Genomic DNA, 22,056 nt, shown 5'->3' on the forward strand with positions numbered 1-22,056 from the left:
TTTATTGCCGATATTTATGATATTTTATTGTAAAATAAGTAGTAAAATGCGTACAATATATTGCAGAAAACTCCAAGTACCCGTGTAATTAATACAAAAAAAATATTTTTGTATTGAAATCAGCGCTCTAGCTTCAATACCTCAAATTTCAAGCCATCCTTCAGACGACTCAATTCCTCAATGAGGCCGGTGTTTGCAAAGGCATAGCCGGGCGATATGACGCCGCCGCTGGAGAATGAAAAGTTAAGAAAATAACAGATAATATATAGAATTTGTGGCAGATACATTGAATTCATTTTTAAATTTTATTTTATTTTTATTTTTTTTTACTACTTTACTTTTATTTTTATTTTTTTAATTAATTTCATGCAATTTAGTGGTTTTTTTTTATTTATTTTATTTTAATTTCCTTTATTTTTAGTTTTCTTATTTCATTTTTATTTTTTCATTTCCAAGTACCTCGTTTTATTTTATTTTATATGGTTGGTTGGTTGGTTTAAGGGTGACCCCGCATCGGAGTGCCACATAGACCGCAAGTTGGGTCCGTTGTGTTGCCCTAGAGCTCATTATTTTATATGATTTCCCCACCTAACCGAGATTTTTATTATAGATTTTGGTCCAAAATATTAATTCGTTTCGAGAATTTAATGAGAGATTCGATTTTCAGGTCCGACAGTGCTGAAAGATTGTCAATTTTTGGAGAGCCTAGAAGAGCGAGTCGACTTCTGGCTAGGCCGGGACAACTGCACAGCAAATGCCTGCTCGATACTTCCTCATCTTCGTCCTCACAGTACCTGCACAGGTCGTTTTGAGGAACCCCGAGCCGACGTGCGTGAGTGCCCAAAAGGCAATGGCCGGTGATAAGAGATATTATATGCCTTAGTTCGTGTTTCGATAGACTTATAAGGGTTTTTGTTTGTTTCAGATTGTAGGATGGCCAGATTTGTCTGGTCGTAACGCAAGTAGTTTCCTCTCACCACCTCCGATCAGCAATGCTGTGAAATTCTCGATCACTGTGATCATTTCGAATCCACGGTGGCCCGGTATCCAGATAACTTGGACAGAATTCTGAACACTTATCTCGTGAAGAGATAAGAGACAGGATCGAACCACATCTGAGTGGGTATAAGAGGAGCTGAGTGCTCGAACAGCCGCTTGACTGTCAGTGAAAAAGCGGATATCCTCAAGTGATATTCTCTTTTCTAAGATAGTTTTCGCAGCATACCAGATAGCGCATACTTCCGCTTGGAATACACTACAGGAGTCGGGTAACCTAAATGATACCACTTACCATCTTGTTTTGAACCATCTGTATATATAATCAGAGGGCCATCGATTTCGGTAAGATTTGTCTTCCATTCTTCCCTGGTTGGGAGTGAACAGGAGAATAGCAAGGGTGGTTATTTATTTACTTTTTTTTTGGTTCTTTTTTTAATTTTATTCATTCATTATTTTGTAGAATTTACTTTATTTTTATTTAATTTTCTTTTAATTTAGTTAATTATTTATTTATTTTCTAACTTTATTCTCCCTTAATTTTATTTACTATTTTTTTAATGTGACTAATTTTTGAACATTTATATTCTTACTTTGTTTTATTTATAATTTGTTATATTTTATTTCATTTCATTTATTTATCACTTTAAGTAATTTTATTTTATTTTTCTTTAATTTATTTTACTTCACTGAACTGTTTTTGTTGATCCAATTGATTTAATTTATGATAACTCATTTTTTAATTAAAATTAGTTCAATTAGAATTGTATCAGATTTCACTTTAATTAATTTGGTTTTGTTTTCATTATAATTCATCCGAATTTATCTTAATTTATTTTAATTAATTTTTTCGCAGTTTGTTTTTTTTTCTTTACCTTCTTTTAATTTTATTTTATTTTAATTAATTTAAATTATTTGTTCAGGTATTTTTGCTTGTTTTAATTATACAATACATAATTTTATTTTCTTTTTGTTTAATTTTAATTAATTGTTTTTTTTTATCTTTTTTTTTTTATATAGTATTGTATTTTATTTTTCTTTTCTCATTTTGCTTATTTTATTTAAGGTTTTCATTTCATTAATCATCACTTTTATTCAATAACTTCAGCAACTTACTTCTTGGGCATTTTATCATTCTCCTTTAGTATAATTTTTGCCGCCACCAAAATCGACACGCTTGTCATGCCATAGAACGGGTCAGTAGCTGATAGCCGTGTTAAAAGTTCTTGTTTGGGTTCCTCGGTCAATGGCTGTCCCTCAGCCCAACCTTTGGTGCGAAAAGTCATTTGAAATTTTTGCGTTGCTCGATTTGCTTCGACTGGTCCCTCGTGGGACATGAGACCTCTAGTGAAGAATTTCGGATTTTTAATTAGAATTCGTTGCATGCAAGGAATTTGCGCCATTATAGCGGTGAATAGAAGTATCATTTGTGTCACTAGAGTGGTCCAAAAGGAACTAGGTAATATTTGAAAAAAAAAGAGTAGAGTGGAGAAAGTATTTTTTTTTACACGCAGTCATTTTTTAGACCTACTTGAAACCAATATAATTTTCGAACTGCACTGGACGCTTCTGATTGTCCACATAGCGCAAGCGTTGAGTATTCATTACGACATCACGATCGCCGGAGTGTATGGCAAAGAAGTAGCGATCGAGAAATTGGACTTTGCGTATAAAGGGGCTGCGAAATAGAAGAGAAGAAAAGATACGCAAATTAATGTATTATAAAATTTCACTTCAATAAGTGCAATTAAAAATAGTGAGTTCTAAATGAGAATTCTGCCAAAGTAGAATTAGTAAAATTCATTAATGGTTCAAGAAATTTGAATGCTAGCAAAACTAAATATGATATGCTGTAATATTTTATTTAAATAAATTTATTTTTAACAATTTTTCTTTTAAACTTTTGAAAATTTCCATTTTATAGGAGACGCGCCAATTTCGTTAAATTAATATGTCAACTTACCATATAATAAATTTGCCTACCACATTTCGTTAATAAATACTTTTATCTCACCAGTACTTCAATTTAGGTCGCAAATCTGGCAGCTTCTCGTGCTCCAACGCGTGATGCAACCTTCGCAGTTCCCTATAGTTGGCCATGGCATGAATGGCACTCTCCCAAGTGCCGGCGTGTAAAACAGCCTTGGAGTCTTTGTCGCGGTAATCAAGCATGTTTTCCCAAAACATTTCACATGAATTTACAGTACCTGCGGGAATACAAAGCAAGCACTTGGTTTTTCTGTAGCGTGAAGATGGTTTTAGGAAGAGGAAATTTTATTGGCTACACCAAGAATTTGGAATTAAGGTAAGAGTAAAGGTTAAGGTCAAAGTGTGTGAGAAAAGAGAAGGGAAATGTAATAAAAAAGGAGGTAAGTGAGAGAAGGGAAAAGTAATTCAAAGTGTAATGCTTACATTAAGGATTGAAAAGATGGAGACCTGGGGATGGAGAGACTGGTAAAAAATGGTAATAGTAATATTGGTGGGAATGGAATTTGAAATTTTTTTTAATTTTTTTTTTTTTAATCAAGAGTGAAAAAAATTGAAATATTTTTTGAAAAAAAAAATTTGTTTTAATTTTTGAACATTTTTTTGTTAAAAATGTTTGAAGAAACATTTTCTAAAAAAAATTAAAATATTACTTAAATATAGTTAAAAAAAAAAATTTTCCACTTTTTAAAAAAAATTACCAAAAAATTAAAAGTGAAAAATTAAATATTATTCCAAAAAAAATTTGTTTTTTCCACTTTTTAAAAAAAATTACCAAAAAATTAAAAGTGAAAAATTAAATATTATTCCAAAAAAAATTTGTTTTTCTTCTTTAATTTTTTTTTATATCAAGTGAAGTGAAAAAATCCAATATTTAAAAAAAAATTTTTTTTTTAATTTTTTGAACTTTTTTAGAAATGTTCAAAGAAACATAGAAAATAGATTTTTTCGCTATCGATTTTTTGAAAAAACCTTGAAAAAGATTTTTTTAAGTATATTTAAGTAATGCTTTAATTTTTTTATCTAAAAATCCACCATTCAAAATCTTTGATGAAAAATTTTTTGCAAATAATTAGATTTTTTCACTTTAGATATTGGAAAAAAAAGTTTTCTGTCATTTTTGAAAAGCACCGCCCTCCCCTCTAAGGGGATATTTTACAATAACTATAAAAAATAATGTCCCCAAGAGTTTCCTAAGAAATTAGAAAAACAATTTCTGGTATTTGAAATTTTTTTTTTCAAAATTTGTTGTTAATCAAAAGTGAAAAAAAGTATATATTTCTTGAAGAAAAAAATGTTTGCTTTAACTTTTTTGAAATTTTGTTTTTTTTTTTGTTAAACATGTTTGAAGAAACTTTTTCTAAAAAAAAATTAAATATTACTTGAATATAGTTAAAAATTGCGTCTTCCACTTTTTGAAAAAAATTTACAAAAAAAATGTTTTCCAAAAAATTAAAAGAGAAAAATTAAATATTTTTCCAATAAAAAATTTTTTTTCTTTTTACATTTTAAAAAAATTTTTTTTTTATATCAAGGGAAGTGAAAAAAATGAAATAGTTTTTGAAGAAATATTTTTTTTTAATTTTTCGAACTTTTTTAAAAATGTTATAAAAACATTTTGTGAAAAAATAGATTTTCGCTTTTGATTTGTTGAAAACAAGTTTTTTTTGTTATTTATGTTTTCAAAACGTTGAAAAATATTTGTTTTAAGTATATTTAAGTAATGTTTTAATTCTTTCATATAAAAATCCACCATTAAAGACCTTTGAAGAAAAATTTTTTGGAAATAATTTGATTTTTTCACATTTGATTTTTGAACGAAAAAAAAAAACAAAAAAAATTGTTTGTCATTTTTGAGAAGCACCCCCTCTCCCCTCTCAGGGGGTATTTTACAAGAACTTCCTAAAAAATTAAAAAAAAAATTCCTGAAGATATTTCATTTTAAAGAATTGTGTACCAAAATTTTCAGCGTTGAAAGAATGTTTTTTTCCATTTACTTCTTTATATACACAAACCTGCGAACAAACAAATTTTCATAAAAATTTTCAACAATGCTTAATACTTATATCACTTGACTTGGAATCGCTCAATAGTGTCGGTATTACTTACTCACATAAATATTCGAATGGTACTGCTTATATTAATGGTAATGGTAATTGTAATAGTGTTAGTGGTAATTAACTTTAGAATGTTTGAATATTCAGTTAAGACTTTCAGTTTCATTATAATTAAGCTCAATTGCAATCAAATTTCATTTACAAGTAAATACAAGAAATATCTAATTATTATAGCTGTTACTTCTCTTTGCTGATCATGTAAAAATTATATCACTTATCAAAATACCAGTACTATCTATTTTATTAAAAATCTAGAGGTCAATTAACCCACCTGGAAAATTTCTCTCTGCATGCACCACGCCCATTTCGGCGGGTATGCTGTCAAATCCACAGGCCGAGATCACATAGGCGTGCTTCTCCTGTGCCAGTTCATGATATTTAACTTGCATTCCGTCTATGTATTGCGGCTCCCCGCTGATGTCCACGTGATGTGTACCGGCTTCAATGCACGCCTTAACCACCACTTCGCCAAAGAAACGATAGGGGCCACAACAATTGATTACGATCTTAGCGATATTGAAATAAAAGTGACAAGTATTTATTGATTTTAGTAAATCGCTTCAACCATTTCATATTAACCTTGCATTTCTTCGCCATTTCTTCAATCGATTTCCGGTCCTCCACATCTGCCAAGATAATTGGCACCGCACTCAGATCTTTCCCAGTTGCCTGACTTGCTTTTCTCAGTACGTTTTCCAGTTTACTCTAACAGTGTGAAGAGCACTGTAGCTTATGAGATTTTCCAAGCCATTTTACTCACCTTATTACGGCCGGCAATGCCCCATGTGAGGCTCTCCAATACCTCTGGCGCTTTTTCGACCACAATTTGACCCGTAAATCCGGTAGCCCCAAATATGATTGCATCTAATTTCATGGACATTTTCACTTTTACTACGTTTCAACACGAAAAAAAATCTGTTAACGCTTCAAACGCTACGCTTTGACTAAACTTGTATTCTCATCCGTTTGTTGTGTTATTGTTGTGGCGAAGGTTATGTAAGCGCAGTTGAGAATTGCGACTGAACTGCATCGTCATTCCAATCTAAAGCTTACTTGCATTGAGATGTACATATGTCAGCTGGTAATTAAAAGTAATTACATGCATAACCCGGCAGTAAAATTCCAAACTAGTGATTTTAGGACTAGATCTGTACTAGTGTGATGGTGGTCAATAGCAAAATGTCCAATTTAAAAGAATTATCCGATCAGATGTCTCAATGAAACTGCGTGCATGTAACAAAACTAGCTGCCAAGGACAGTACTCAAGTGCACAATTGAAAAATTGAAAAAAAAAATTTTTTTTAATGTTTAACTGCTAAAACAAAATGCTAATTTTGATATCAAGCAAAAAATTCGATTATTACAAAATCGTGGCAAGAAGACATGGCACGATAGGTTGCTGCCAAAATTTTAAGATATGGCAACACTACCGAGTGTCGATAATTTTTTAAATTTAAAATCCAGCCATGGCAGCGAAAAAATTGCTCTTAGTATAGTTTTGACAGTATAAGTTTTAACTTGCTGAAGGATCTCTCGCAGCCAGCCATGGAAACTGCTATAGTCAGTAGAATTTGAATTGCGACGCGAAGATTCGGGAACACGCTTTTATCTCCGAACTGAACAATGAATTCGAAGAGTGTTTCTGGACTTGAAATGGTGTTTTTTCGGCTCGTGAGTAACATCCTGCAGTCAAGAATTCTTCGTAAAGTTCGTTTCCATCAATCTCACTCACTTAGAATTGACCTAACTCGTTGCACTTTTTTTTTTTAGATCGTATTCTTTTTCCTGATAGATAAGACCTTTGACATCGAGAAGGAATCCAAATTTGTCATCGATTTCATTCAACCGTACGAATCTTCCGTTCATTTCTTGAAATAGTCGATCATCCATATTTTTATTCTTCTTCGGCGTCTTTCAGTTGCAACATCCCATTTTTGACATAAAATTATCCCTTCCTCGAGTGAACTATCAACGATGGCCTCTCAAATTTTCAGCAGCATCGTGAAAATTCATCGTGGGATCTTGCAGCCTCTTTTGAACGCGTTCAATGCGGATTAGTACTTTATTCCAAAATCCCAGCAAAATAAAGAAATCATACTTCAATATTCGGTTGTTTAGTTGCTGGGCATCACTTCTTGTTTTCCTTTTTTGATTCTTGCCTTCGGTCATTTTTCAATATTTCTACCTTTGCACTCCATCTGGTTTCAGATTTGGATTTCATAACAACTGGTATAGCTTCCTTAAGTTTTTCCCAACGTTGTGTTGAACGAGAAAAAAATGCATACAGACTTTCGATCGTTCCAAAAAAAGTGACCATTGCTACATTACTGCTACATTTTGTTTTGCTGCATGTACACTAACTAAGTTATTACACAATTTTTACCTTTATGTGACAAACAATCAAACTATTCAATTATTGAGAAAAAGAGGATGAAAAACACTGAGCGAAGACTACGTTTACACCGCAGTGCCGTGTCGTAGCAAGTTAATGCATGCAAAGACGTAAAATGTTGAGAAGGGCGGCGGTCCTTCGATTACCACCTCGATGTTTTCTCTCGATCGCACATACTGCTTTCTCCGTCGCGCTCGCGCCCGAGTCACCGGCAGTCATCAGCTTAACCGGCTTTGACTTTAAACAGCGTAGAGGGGCGCGGACAGTATACGTTTCAGTTTTTCTCGCTGGCGAGTATACAGATTACAGAGTCGACTATCTTGACTTCTTGTATCTTTATTTAAAACTGAAGTTCAAAATCGCGATTGAATATACATTGAATACACAAAGTTGAGGTGTCAGTTTGAGCCGCCACCCCTAGATTGGCGCCCATGGCACGTGCCCTGCTTGCCATACCCTAGTTACGCCATTGGTTCTTGTGGCGGAAAAAGTCGATGCTGTGCGTAAGCTGATATTGCAAGCCCGTCGTGTGGTATACCGCCAAAATAAGGCACGCTTGGGTTCTGGCTCCACCGTGTATCTGCTTACCAATGCACTGATGCTTTGGTCCAACTGCAAACGGGCGTAATATACGAATAGGCTACGCTAGAGCAATATTTTGCTCTGCATGCAATTAAATATAAAAATAGTAAATAGATAATAGTAATACAAATTTTTTTTTTAAATGGAAAAAAAATGTTCACAAATGTTGATGTAAAAAATACAATTATTTTCCAAAATGTTGATAAAAAATTTATTATTATTTTCCCAAGTTTTTTCTTCACAAATGTTGATACAAAAAAATAAAATTATTTTCCCAATTTTTTTTCCTAAAATGTTGATAAAAAATTATACTTATTTTCCGAAGTATTTTTTCTAAAAAATGTTGATTTAAAAATATATATTTATTTTCCTAATTTTTTTCTAAAATTCTAATTCATACAAAAAATTATAACTATTTTCCTAATTTTTTATTCTCAAAAATGTTAATATAAAAAAATTGGATTGTGTTCCCAAGAAATTTTATTCAAGAAGTATATTTTATATTAAAAAATATAAAAATATTCATATATAGAAATGTTAAAAAAAACCGAAGGTATTTCACTTTAAAGAATTCGAAAATTTCGACATTGAATAAATCTTAAAATTATAATATTTTTGTTTTTAATTTTTCAGTTTACTTCTTATTATATTCAAGCCTACATGTAAGCCAATTTTCAGAAGAATTAACGACAATGTCCAAAAAATCTGAATCACTTCACCATTCAATCATTCATTCAAAAGTTCATTGACCTTCATTGTCCCATTTTGTGAAACAAAAAAAATTCATTTTCATTTATTGTGAAGTTTGTCTATGAAATTTTTGAAATCGGTCTATAGGCTATTCAACTATATAAGATAAATGTTTCTTTCTTACGGACCATTTTTCCCTTCAAGTAGAAATTTTAATACTTACGAGACATGGTACAACATATTTATACACTTATTAGGCTTACGTACCAAAGAGTTCACTCCTCAATTTTAGAACAATTCCCCTGCATTCCCAGCACAACGGATTTCTGTAAGACCAAGGACATCAATTTCGATAAATCCTTTGTCACAGTATTTCCTTCCAAAGAGGAATGGGATAACGGGCTCATTGTCAAGATAAATGACTTAAACATCTACACAGATGGCTCAAAACTAGACAACCAAGTAGGCGGAGGGGTCTACTCCGACAAACTCGGAGTATGCCAATCATTTCGCTTGCCTGATCATTGCAGTGTATTTCACTGCCATAAAAGAAGGGCTTAAAGAGATAAAAACGAGAGTATTATCCGCAAATGAAGCCTTCATTTACTCGGACAGTCAAGCAGCAATAAAAGCGCTGGAATCAAAAACACACTCGTCAAAAACAGTTCTAGAATGTTTTAAACTACTAGATGACGTATCTAAGTGCTACAAGGTGCACCTTATCTGGGTACCAGGCCACAGAAACATTGCAGGAAATTGTAAGGCGGATGAACTCGCAAGAACCGGTACAACGCTCGGTCTCGAACCGGATAAGGCGCTGATACCCATGCCCATAGCCACTTGTAAATTACTTATAGACAGGGAAACCATCAAAAAGGTAAATACAATCTGGCAAAACCTCACAACATGCAAACTAAGCAGACAGACATGGCCGAACTGGAACAGCGGTCGATCGAAGATCTTGCTACGATTCAACAGAGAATCTATAAGAAAAATGATAGGTGTTTTAACTGGTCATTGCTTAATAGGCAGCCACGCTAGAAGGTTAGGACTCCCTTACTTCGATTTCTGTAGAAGCTGTCTTAATACAGAAGAAGAGGAAACAGTCAGACACCTTTTATGTGAGTGTGAAAGCCTAGCTATGAGAAGGCTGCGCACTCTCGATACAGCATTTCTAAGCGATGTAGCGGACATAGCCCATCTAAAACTAACGAAGCTCTGCTCGTTTATTAAAGCAACCGGATGGTTTGAAAAGGAACACGTAGAGTAAGGATAAGCTCCAGTGGTATCACAATGGACCTGCTGAAGGTCTAAGTGTGTCTTGCGACAACCACCCTACCTACCTACCTACCTAGGCTTGATATAAAATAGGAAGAATATTAAACGCCTGTGGATAGTCATGCTTAAATTTCACCCATCACGCCCACTCATAAATAAAACTTTGTACTCACTTGGCAGTTGATATCGTCTACTTACTCGTAATGCGTAAAGCGTCTCTGGCTAATGGGCCAAATTTTATACAGAAGTATTTATATTAGCTGTATTTGCTGTGGGATTTCACTGAAAAAATACACCGCATATCCGTCAGAACTTAAATAATAATTTTTTTTCATTATTATTTTTATTTTTCTATAGATAGGTGTAGTGATCGATATTTCGTAAAGTTTATGCTCGTTGTTGTATAAGAACTTATTTATTTTTCTCCGAAACTAATATTTCAATAGGGTGACTAATTTTGCGCCACCTTGTATAAAGACAACCTACCTTTTTTTCTGATTAAATATTTTTCCGAAATGACCTTAAATGTGCATTTAGGTAAAAAACCAAAAAAAATTGGGTGCTCAAAATGAAACCATCATCAGTCACGACCCAAAGGTCAAACACTGAATGTTTTAATAGCTGATTGCGCATGCATAGCGCAACTGCCGTAGCCGACTACGCTTTCAACTAGCAAATCGGCTACTAGTCCGAATATTGGTTCGATTAAAATTTTAATCTGCCCATAAAAGCAACCATTCGGTGGTGCCAGCTTTTTCAGGACAACAGCGGGTGGAGAAGCTTAACCTGTTATTACTAACTTTTACAAATCTTACGTAATGCATAGTAAAATGCAAAACAAAAAAAAAAAAGTAAACAAAAAAAATTTCTTAACACTTCACCTGCTCATAGTTAATGTTATAAAACAGTTTTTTTTTTAAAGAAACGATTTAATTTCGAAAATATAAAATACAAAAAATTATCTATCTTATTACATATGAAGTTACAGTTGTTTTTGTTGTTGTTTTTGTTTTTTTCATTACAAAAGTTAAAATTTTATCATCTAACCCATCTAATTATGAAAAGTAAAGAAATATTTCTGAGTCAAATTTAACATAAATCTTTTAGATAGTTACTGCCCCGGTTTTACCACTTCATATTTAATGCCATATTTGAACTTCTGCAAATCCTCGATTATACTAGTTTTGGAAAAGGCGTAGCCAGGTGAGATAACACCACCCCTAAAATAGAAAATATTATTTAACATCAGAAGAAATTTTTTGTATAAAAGAGTGATAGGTAGAATCGATACTTAAATATCTACTTAATCGGTACTCTATTCTCAAAAGTAAGTACTGAAAAGTACTCAAAAAAGTACTGTGTAATCTGTGTGAATTCATGGAACTTTAGCTCAAGTACCGAAGAGCGATATATTGTTGTTGTAGCAGCTTACCAAACCCTGTCAGTGCGATGTAGTTACCGGTCGTCATCTAACGGTAGACGCAGGAAAAGTGCTCTTTCGACAAGTTGGTTTCAGAGGGGGAGGGATGTTAGATGAGGAGGCGTTATATTTGTTTTTGGTGTTAACTTACAGTATTCGAAAAACGTCACTACTACATGAGTATTAAAGCGAGATGAATATATTTACCCTGCTACTCTCTTTTGAAGTTAGTAATGCTCGATTGAGTACTTTTGAGTCGTTTTCTTTTCAAATTAAAGGCTTTGTAGTCTGAGCAGATTGAAAATAAAATATCCGATTCTGAGCATCGATGCTGAACTACTCGATTTGCAAAATACTCGATACTTCTTATCACTGATTCATAGGAATATATTTAAAAAATATGCAATTAGTGTCACTTAAAATCGTATATCCACCAAGCAAAACTTTTCAAGTTTGTTAATTACTTATATATAAAATTATGATTCATATTCTAGCAAAGCAGAAAATTAAAGTTTTAAACTTACAGATAGACAAACTTTCATCAAAATTCCAAATTTTAGTTTTTTAGAACTTTTTTAGCTGTGCAGCTCTGCAGCAAATTTACGAGGATCGCTTGAAAATTCCGTGCCCTACTGGCGCGTATCAAAATTACGTTTAGTAAGTGGCATCTCTTGGAAGAACATACAATGTAGGGCGGGTCGATTTAAAAATCGCTCATTGCTCTGTGAAAATCGTATTCTAGGGATCAAAATAAGAAACTTTGCCGAAGGAACCATACCTCTAAAACGAATTCTGATGTCCCCCAATTTGGGTCGAACGAAAAATCTCACTTTGACCCATTTAGAGTGCCCCAATCGAGTCCAAATGTATGACCGACCCCCACTAACTTTAGACGGCCGATCCACCCATGATTTCAAAATATCACCATTTTTGGCCTTTACATGAGAAAAGAAACTAAAAAGTTCGACCCAAATTGGGGGACATCAGAATTCATTTTAGAGCCGAGTGATTTCCAAAAAAGTCCTTTTCCATCACGACAACACACCACCTCACGCCTCAGCAAGTTTGGTCGCAAAATTAGTGGAAATAGGATTCCAACTCGCTTCATATCCCCCCTCTGCTCCGCATCCCCCCTCTGCATCTCGGACAACTATTTGTTCCCCAATATGAAGAAATGGCTGGCAGAAAAAAGTTGTATTCAAAGGAGGAGACAATTGAAGAAACGAATGGCTATTTTCCATACTTGAACAAATCCTATTATTCCAAAGGAATCAAAAAAGTTGAAGAGCGTTCGACGAAGTGTAAAAGCCAGACTATGACGAAAAATAAGAAAATATTTAACCCTAACAATTAAGTACTTTCAACGACCCTCGTACACTTGCGCCTCATTCTACGACGAGTAAAATGGAAGGAGCTAAAGATCTGCATTTTTTTGAGAGCTTTTTAAAAACATTTTCGAACTCTGATTAAGGCTGTTTTTGTAAGAATATGAATTATGTTTTCATAATGAGTTAACAAAAAAAGTTCATTTGAAGACATTGCAGTGGTGTATCTGTACGAGTTCAAAAAACAAACAAAAAATAAATAAAACAGTAATTGCACGATAAGAAGTCGTCACTATTTAGCTGTTGGTATAATATTATTCAAAGTTTTCTAGAAACAAATATCAAAGCGACAAAAATAAGTGAAATTAATTTGTTACCCCTTACCTTCCAGGCAGCTTCTCCAATTCCTGCAACATCATCTTCGCCCCGGCTAACGCAGTCACACCAGTCGTAGCATAGAAAGGATTATAACCAGATGCGCAAGTCCATAACTGCTGTTTGGGTTTCTCACCAAGTGATTTTCCTTTGGCCCAGCCTTTGATTTTGAAATACATTTGGAAATAGTGAGAATTCATATTGGCCTCAGTAGGACCCTCCGGTGATATAAGACCAAGACTGAAAATTTGCGGAAACTTTAGCAGAAGTTTGCGTGTGAAACAAAATTGGCACAGTAGAGCGATTAAGATAGCAAAAACGGGTGCTGCGATGGCGTAGAGCAACGATCTAGATGTAAGACGATAAAATTGAAAAGAGAGTAAAAATATGGCAAAATAATTGCACTTAATGAACTTTCGAACGCTGCGTCTTCGAATATAAACCTACTTGAAACCAATATAGTTTTCATACTGAAGGGGACGCTTTTTCTCGTTCTCAAACCATAAACGTTGCGTATTCAAAACGGTGTCGTGATCTCCGGACATCAAAGGTATGAAGTAGTTGTTCAGCGGTGGCACTTTGTGTGGATAAGGGCTATGAGGCGGGACATGAAATAAGCAAAAAAAATTGAGAAAATTTATGATTAGTTTATGATGCGCTGTTAAGGCAAAGTATGTAGGAAAGAGTAGTGAGCAACACAGTAACAAATTAACAGTTATGTATATGAAACAGAGAGCATACATTTCACGCCCTCGCTTTGACTGCCTATTCACGCTAAAACAGCCAACATACACAAAACAAAAAAGAAAAAGAAAACCAGTGTTGAAAAGCAGTTGCTTAAACATTTTAATAGTAATATGAAAAAAATGTATAAATTTAATTAATGCAAGTTGATACTAAACATTTCAAAGTTTTATAGCAAAAAAAAAAAAAAACAACACGCACATCGGTTAAGTCATTTTTGATTTGTTGCAGTTTGAAAATTAGTTTTAGGATTTTTTAAATATATTTTTGCTCAAAGATACTCCTGTTTTCTAAGTGTATGCAATTTATGTCAATAAAAGCCTTCTAGGAGCTAATAAGCTAAAATATAAAAAGCCTTATGCAAAGCGGATTATTCTGTGCGTAGTTATTAGCAAACATACATAGCCACCGATTAGCTGTTAGCCAAAACAAAAACTGGCAATTAAATAAATAAGATTTTGTTTTGCCACCGTTTTGCAAGTTTTTGTGCATTCCAAATAGGGTTTTGTGAATCCTATGACCCGACATTAGCTAAGAGGACCATTGTGACACAACTCTGCTGTTTTGTTGTGCAACTTTGTATATAACTCGAAAATTTATGGGAATCGCAGGCTTTACTGAAACATTGGTAAAGCACATTCATAAAAAATAAGAAAAAAATGTTGGGTTAGGTCTTTTTTCTCAAAACTGACAAAAAAATTTTTTTTTTCTAAAAATTGTGGGAAAAAAAATAGAATTTTTTTCCGGAAATTTGTTTTTAATTATAATTTATAAAAGAATTTATATTATATATAAAACATTAAAAATAATCGAGGAAATTGCCTTTTAAAAACCGCTATACCAAAATTTTTAGCACCGAATAAATCTGAAAATTTTTTTTCAAAATTTTAAAATTTTTTTTTTAAATTTTCAAAACTTTTTTTTTCAAAATTTTAGATGTGAAAAAAAATGTGTTTCTTAAAATTTTGTACAAGCAAATAATATTTTGTCCCGAAAAAAAGTTTTTAACAAGTCTATTTTATAAAAAAATTTGAAAGCATTAAAAATAATCGAGGGAATTTCCTTTTAAAAACTGCTGTACCAAAATTTTCAACATTAAATAAATATGAAAATTATTAATTTTTTTCCAAAATTTGCAGAGATGATAAAAATATTTTTGTCTCAATTTTTTAAATAAAAGGGTATAATTTTTCTCCGAAAAAAAAGTTTAACAAGTTTACTTAATAAAAAAATGTATCAAAACATTAAAAAAAAATCGAGGAAATTTACTTTTCCAAGCTGCTATACCAAAATTTTCACCATTGAAGAAATCTGAAAATTATAAATTTTTTTCAGTTTACTCTTATATTCGAAACTAATTTTTAGAGTTTTAATTTTTAGTTGAAGTATCACTCCGGTACTCCTCAAGTAGCACTAAAGCGCCATTTTGATACCATTATTCAACAGGAGGATATCTACAGCAGAGAGCTGTTGGTATAGTGGAGAAGATTGATGGGATTATAGTTGGCGTACTGCCCCAGGATTTGGAAGAAAGGAGTCCCCAGTGACTTTAATCGTCTAGCTGCCAAACCCGGACATTTACAGAGAAAGTGCTCAACAGTCTCCTTCGGGAGTGTCTTCCTTCGGAACCATCATCTTTAAATTGCTCCATTGGACTCCCAGACTGATGTAGCATCTGCCAAGCAGAGATCTACGCTATAGACAAAGCAAAAAAAAAAAACGGTAGGACTAGTGGACTTACCTCCAGGAAACCTTGACATTTCTTTATTGATAGTCAAGCATCGATCAAGGCACTGACCTCAACGCGCATCAATTGAAGATCTGTTAAAGAATGCACGCGGTCGCTTTCGCTCATTCAACAACACAACATCCCACTTTGTTGGGTTCCCGGCCACTTTGTAGTGGAGGAAAATGAAAGAGCGGATGAGTGTGCAAGGAAAGGCTCTGAATTTGAACTTAAGTGAGTGGTAGAGGACATTAGCATTCCTCTAAGCGAACCGTAAAATGCGATCTCCTTAAGCCTAATTGGGAAAAACTATAGGATTGGTGGTCTCTGACTATTAACTGCAGTATCTCCCAAGTGCGCTGGCCAAAACTGAGTCTTAAAAGGACAAAATGTCTGCTTGGGTTCAGTAGATCAATTCCTCACTGGTCCTTGAGTGTATTGAGAAACTTCACCTACAAGAAAGGCACAATTGCATTCAGCTAATTTGGATCCCAGAGCATAGGATTATAACTGGGAACTGAGAGAGGTTGCGGCCTCGTCTCTAATGGGACCCGCGTCCTTCCTTCACATGGGACAAAACACCATCAAGGGGAAGCAGGGAGTAAAGAGCTAGAGCTAATGGAGGTTTGCTGGCACCAAACTATAAGAGTACACCCAAAAGAGGTTTAAAAACCCATAACTCTACCAGGGAAAAGCTAAGAATGCTCTTAGGCATTTTCACAGGCGACTGCAGGTTGCGAAGTCATCTACACATGATCACAATTTGGTCTATGGACTTTTGTTGTTTCTGCAACCAATTTCAGGATACTCCAATTCACCTTATCCTGGAATGCAGCGCTATAGCGCAGAGAAGGTTGAAACATCTTGGCCACTTGCGTCCAGAGGAAGGGGACATGCGTTCAATCCAACCCAGCTCTATCCTGAGTTAAATAAGAGAACTGGGTACTGTGGTAAGTAGATGTCACAACAGACCATGAGATCGAAGTGCAAACCTCATAAAGAATTCAATCTAAGAATAAACTCAAAATGCTCACTGGCATTGATTGCACAGCCATCTGCGTAGGCTCAAAATGTGGTTCACCGACTTTTGCCTTTTTTGGGATCAATCCCCGGAAACTTCAATACATCTCCGCGGTCTTCGTCAGCCAGAAAAAAGGCATATACGCTCAGTCCAACCCAGCTTCATCTTAGATTTATTGAGGGAGCTGGAGCTACGTACTCCGAATTCCGAATGGTAGTCACGCACCAACCCATTCGGCTACGGAGGTCACAACTTAGTTAAGGGATGGAAATCACATGCAGGTATCACAATGTGCCTTAGAGCCATCGAGTGTCTTGTTGGTTGAATGGAACCTGGCTAACCAACCCAACCTAGAAGAATTGACGGCAATATTCAAAATACTTCGCTTACTTGACAGAAGGAATGCGAACCTATTCATGGTTCTAAATTCGTCATGAGCGCACCTGTTCAGTACTAGCGCCGTATTTTCCTACAGGACAATTCCTACAGAGCTCATAAACACTATTGCATGGTCTGATCGGTCACCTTATAAAAATAGTTAGAAATATCATAATCAATGAACTTTATTTTTTCATACCACACTCTCAAAACCGGTTTCAAGTCGGGATAATCTTTCGGTTTCATCTGATTTTTGATTGCGAGAAGTTCCTTAGCATTGCTTATTATTTGTATGGCGCTCTGCCAAGTACCGGTATGTAACAATGCTTTTGAGTGCTGATCTTTGAAATCAACGGTATTCTCCCAGTAGGTTTCAATAGAGTTAACGGTACCTGTGAAACATAAATGTCATTGTAAAAGTGAAAAATTGCATATAGAAGGAGAGCGAATTTATTTGTTCTTACCTGGAAAATTACGCTCGGCATATACCACACCCATTTCGGCGGCCACGCTGTTAAATCCGCAAGCAGATATCACAAAGGTATGCGTCGTCTTGGCCAAATCATGATATTTCAAGGCCATACGATCGATAAACTGTGGCTCAGCACTGATGTCTACATAATGAGTGCCAACATCAATGCAGGCCTTTACCACCACTTCGCCATAGGTATAATATGGGCCGCAGAAGTTGACGAGAACCTGGCGCAGTTAAAAATGGCATTAACAATTTTGAATAACTGGGACAAATATATATATTTTTTTAAATAAAAACCTAATTTAGTGCTTTACTTTCTTTGAGTCTAATGTTTTTTTTTTTGGCGATCTTAAAAGCTTGAGCTGAAAAGCTCAAAATAGTTTACTTAGTTCTTATTCGATGGGACTGTACATGAATGTATGTATGTATGTGTGGCTGCACGGAATATAAATTTCACTTTCACACCACTACCATTCCATTATAATCACCTTGCACTTCTTCGCCATTTCTTTGATTGAATTTTCATCTTCAACATCCGCCAAAGTGATTGTCACATAACTTAGATCCTTGTCAATTTTCTGGCTAAGTTTTTTCAATACATTTTCCAATTTGACCTAGTTATTTAAGATTTTTTTCATTAGTATATACGCTGATCACTTCTATGCCGCTACAAGTAGCAGTTATTTTTTTTTTTACCAAATTCCTGCCCGCGATGCCCCATCTCAGTCCATGAAATACTTCCAGCGCATTTTCAACAGCAGTTTGGCCAGCAAAGCCGGTGGCGCCGAAAATGATTGCATCCAATTTTTCAGTCATTCTATTTGAATTTGCAGTTTCCCAAAAGCCTACACACAAATTCGAAAGTAGTTGATGTTAAACAGTTTACGTGTTGAATACCTCACAGTAACTAAATTCACCGATGATTAGCTAGAAGAGTACGCTGGAAGAATTAATACGATGACGGTCAAGGTCAACCAACGCCTTCGTGATTTGCACTCATAGAACTTTTGGAGAGTAATTATGCTCAGAGAAGGAAGATTCATGAGTGTTGCCATTTGTTCACTAGGCTTGGTGGGTTCTTCAGTCGACAAGGCACGATTAAGAGTTCCTGAAGGTGTCTTCTAGATAAGCTCAAAATATCGGCAAATAAATAAAAGTAATAATTCAATTTATTATTTAATTCCTAAACCGGCCTTGAGTTCAAAAAATAAAAGAAAGCGCATGAAATATCTTTGTCGAAACTAACACTAACGGGTTGAAAAGTATCGGGCAGTGGACGTGCGCGTGTGCGTGGCAGAAATACACTCAGAAGTTTTCCATTGCCTGCCGATGGGACGACCACTATTAGAAAAAAAACTGTTTCTATCGTTTGGATATTCATGTCCGCGAACCCGACCGAATGATAGTCATACATCAACCCATTAGGTTGTAGCAGTCACGTAGGTCGCATTATTATACTCGTACTTCGTGAAGTCACTAATCTGTGAAAGTAAAACAGATAATATGGACGGCTTCGGAGGCAATTTCTCGTGTTATTGGGAGGATAAGTTCTGGAAATAGTAGTAAAAAATTGACCTGATCATCCATATTCTCCCATGAGACTCCAAGGCATGAGACGATACCAAGATCTCATAAAATTCCTGGCGAGTAAAAGTAAAATATCTATGTAGAAAACAAACACCCGTTAGCAAAGTAAAAAGTTAAATGTTCTTAAATGGTCCACTAGGAGTTTTGTACTTCTCCTGCTACACGTTTTCTTGATGGCACAACCACAAAACGAATCCTTAGATTAAAGGAATCCAATAGTGTGACACATTGCAATCGAGTCAGACTCACAATTTTGAGATTATAGGTTTTTCCTCAAATAATTATCGCAAGATGATTAAGACGGATCCATCAAAACGTCCACGCTTAGCTTGAACGTACTGAAAATTTCGTCCTTTCCAGTTTTGGTTTCATTACTTTGGAAGTGGGAGGTGAAGGTCAGCCGACTATGGGCATACAGCGATTTTAGGTGAAATGAATGGTTACGGCTTATGGGCTCAAAGTTGATTGGATACTACAAAAATGTCTAACGCAGATCTCCTCCACGCGAAGAATGGAAGGTGAAGCTTCGAATGTGAAAAAGTAATATTACGGTAAATTGTTATGTAAATGTCTCGTTGATAGAAAGAGCAATCGTAGTCGTCTCTACTCTGAGCATTAACCGTTTTCTGAAAAACTGCAGTGCCATTAAAGCAGAATATTTTTTACAAAGAGAGTTTCTGCGAGGTGGGCCAGGCAAAAATCATCCCTGTTTTAGATGATAGAAAATGAGGCCAACTGCACTCAAAATGAAGATTCCAAATCAGGAAGTGCAAGTAAATTTTCATGTTGTGGCACTGGGGTATTTTGCACACTGTTGCGTTCGCTGGCAGAGCAATCACAAAAATTTCTGATCCATTGTGAAAAATTGCCTAGTTACAGTAAAAAATTATCTAGAAAAAAGTGAAAATGACACAGGGAAGGCAAATGTCCTATTATGTATAAATAATTGGCTCTTACATCCTTTATTGAGTCTTTGGCAGAGCTCTTCCTCCTATTTGTGGTGTGCGTCTTGATGTTGTTTCACAAATAAAGCGACCCACAGTTTTAAGCCGACTCCCAATAGTTTTTTATGAGGCGGCAAATGGTTTTTTATGAGAAGCAGAAATACACTCAGAGATTTGCCATTGTCGCTATCAGGAAAAACATTTTCTACCGATTGGTGTTTCATGCACGAAGATTCGATTTTGTGCACTTCCGAAATGGTCATACACCCACCCATTCGGCTACGGCGGCTGTCTATCCTATTAAGACTTCTAAAATGCTGTAAAGGGTCATCATTACGCAATTCAACTAATGATCCGAGGATGACGTATAAGGCTTCATAAATCAATCCCCAAAACTGCAGTTGAAGCAACTCAAATATTTGGTGTCATATTTGTTTACAACCCCGGTGCTTCTGGGGGAGGAGTTAGAATATATTTTACAATTTTTAAAATGGAGACTAATCGACGGTTAAAAAATTACCGAGAAAAATCAAGAAAAATCTAATTAGGGCATTATCTTCCATGAAAAATCTATGCGAGTCCGGCCTCATGCATTAGGTGTGAGGGTGAAGTGGCCACTTAAACACCCTTATATGAAATTTCACTAAGAAATCTTAGTACAAAATTAGAAAAAGGCCTAGGCAGACTCAACTACCAAACGAAGGGTTTTTATATAATTGTTGATATTTTTTTTAGATGGCAACGCCGAGCGCGAGGCTGATTGCATTATCAACAACGCTGTCATAGAATAAAGCGAAGAAAAATGTATGTAGCGTAAATGATTCACTAGCTGCACACCGTAGAGCCGAAGGTTGAGCGACGCGACGTTTTCAAAGCTTGCCGGCGTTCATATAAATATAATTTATGTATTTATGTATGTTTATGATGAGCATTATTTTGCAAATTAACGTTTATTCGTTTTCAAAGCAAAACATTAAATAAAATAAATAATTTATATAAGCGCCATAACGAAGCCCTCTGTGACCTTTAACACATTTAGTTCACATATTGTATAGTATCCTGTAGGAAATTCGACTGACTATGACTATTTTTAATCACCGATAATTTTGCATGGTGCCAACTTCTTTTAGCTAATAGGAAACTGGTTATTTCTAAGTTGACTTAAAATGCCGCCAAACGAAAATGTAATTTTTCTCCAGCAGCGATATGAGATGCATATAAATGAAGCTGGATTCAATAAAATAATTAAAACTATAAGTTCTCATTTGCTGTGAAATAATTTTTGGAAATTGAATGGAATGCTCATACTTTCCCTGTAGGAAAGGCGGCGTTTAGTTCGTAGCTACTGTGCCGATTGCTAAATTTTTTAAGCTGAATCTGTGGAATCTAACGATGAACAAGTTGTTGTTAGACCTAAAGGAGACGAGAATTCAGGTTGTGGCCTACACGGACTATGTAACTATACTACTAAGGGGGAAGCTTCCAGACACTCTCTGAGGTCTAATGCAAAGAGCCTTAAAATAACATAGGCGGCCAAGACTGAAATAGTGTGGTTTACAAGGAAATATGAAACTCTCGACCATCGGCTTCCGACACTGAACGAGATTGTTCAGCCGGTCGGTGACAAACGAAGCTACCAGCTTTAACCTGGGAAATAACATGGATTAAAGAAGGAGCTTTACTCCTGTAAAAGAACAGTAGGCTTAAAGTGAGGCCTATCCCCAAAATATTGCACTGGTTATATACAACTATTGTCAGATCAATTATGGCCTACGGAGTTCTGGTCTGGTGGCCAACCCTCTTTAAGGAAAACCGCCAAGCGGGGGCTAAATAGTATTCAAAGGACGGCTAGCCTAGTTGCTCAAAACAACACCAACTTCGGCTCTAAATTGTATGCTGCTTTTATTGCCGATTGACCTACGTTATATTGCAGACAACTAGCCACCAAACCGACGCTAAAATTGAGGGAAGCATCGATGTTCACGATAAACAACCGGGGACACTCAAGCATGCTTGGTAT

At 35.1% G+C, this 22,056-nt stretch overlaps 2 protein-coding genes across 2 annotated transcripts; both read right to left on the reverse strand.

Annotated features, from left to right (window-relative positions):
- LOC129245942 (saccharopine dehydrogenase-like oxidoreductase) lies at positions 1 to 6,101 on the reverse strand. The gene is made up of 7 exons (XM_054884398.1): positions 5,860 to 6,101; positions 5,679 to 5,804; positions 5,371 to 5,605; positions 3,011 to 3,203; positions 2,528 to 2,674; positions 2,113 to 2,451; positions 1 to 228 (listed from the first exon to the last, which is right to left on the reverse strand). Exons 1-7 carry the CDS (start codon positions 5,977 to 5,979, stop codon positions 120 to 122), a joined length of 1,269 nt encoding a protein of 422 aa, XP_054740373.1. The 5' UTR covers positions 5,980 to 6,101; the 3' UTR covers positions 1 to 119.
- Positions 6,102 to 10,951: 4,850 nt separating this feature from the next.
- LOC129245950 (saccharopine dehydrogenase-like oxidoreductase) lies at positions 10,952 to 18,429 on the reverse strand. The gene is made up of 7 exons (XM_054884410.1): positions 18,202 to 18,429; positions 17,994 to 18,119; positions 17,495 to 17,729; positions 17,230 to 17,422; positions 13,609 to 13,755; positions 13,171 to 13,509; positions 10,952 to 11,261 (listed from the first exon to the last, which is right to left on the reverse strand). Exons 1-7 carry the CDS (start codon positions 18,319 to 18,321, stop codon positions 11,153 to 11,155), a joined length of 1,269 nt encoding a protein of 422 aa, XP_054740385.1. The 5' UTR covers positions 18,322 to 18,429; the 3' UTR covers positions 10,952 to 11,152.
- Between the last annotated feature and the right edge of the window lie 3,627 nt (positions 18,430 to 22,056).

This window comes from Anastrepha obliqua, chromosome 1 (assembly GCF_027943255.1).
Source record: "Anastrepha obliqua isolate idAnaObli1 chromosome 1, idAnaObli1_1.0, whole genome shotgun sequence".
Classification (NCBI taxonomy): Eukaryota; Metazoa; Arthropoda; class Insecta; order Diptera; family Tephritidae; genus Anastrepha; species Anastrepha obliqua.

Excerpts from the sequence above, each read along its gene's own strand:
- LOC129245942 (XM_054884398.1), bottom strand. The coding sequence starts at position 5,979 with ATGTCCATGAAATTAGATGCAATCATATTTGGGGCTACCGGATTTACG. Across the intron at positions 3,204-5,370 it reads TGCAGAGAGAAATTTTCCAG|GTACTGTAAATTCATGTGAA; the intron begins GTGGGTTAATTG and ends GTATTCCCGCAG. Across the intron at positions 2,452-2,527 it reads GAAAATTATATTGGTTTCAA|TTCCTTTTGGACCACTCTAG; the intron begins GTAGGTCTAAAA and ends AATATTACCTAG.
- LOC129245950 (XM_054884410.1), bottom strand. The coding sequence starts at position 18,321 with ATGACTGAAAAATTGGATGCAATCATTTTCGGCGCCACCGGCTTTGCT. Across the intron at positions 17,730-17,993 it reads AAATGGCGAAGAAGTGCAAG|GTTCTCGTCAACTTCTGCGG; the intron begins GTGATTATAATG and ends TAACTGCGCCAG. Across the intron at positions 13,510-13,608 it reads GAAAACTATATTGGTTTCAA|ATCGTTGCTCTACGCCATCG; the intron begins GTAGGTTTATAT and ends TCTTACATCTAG.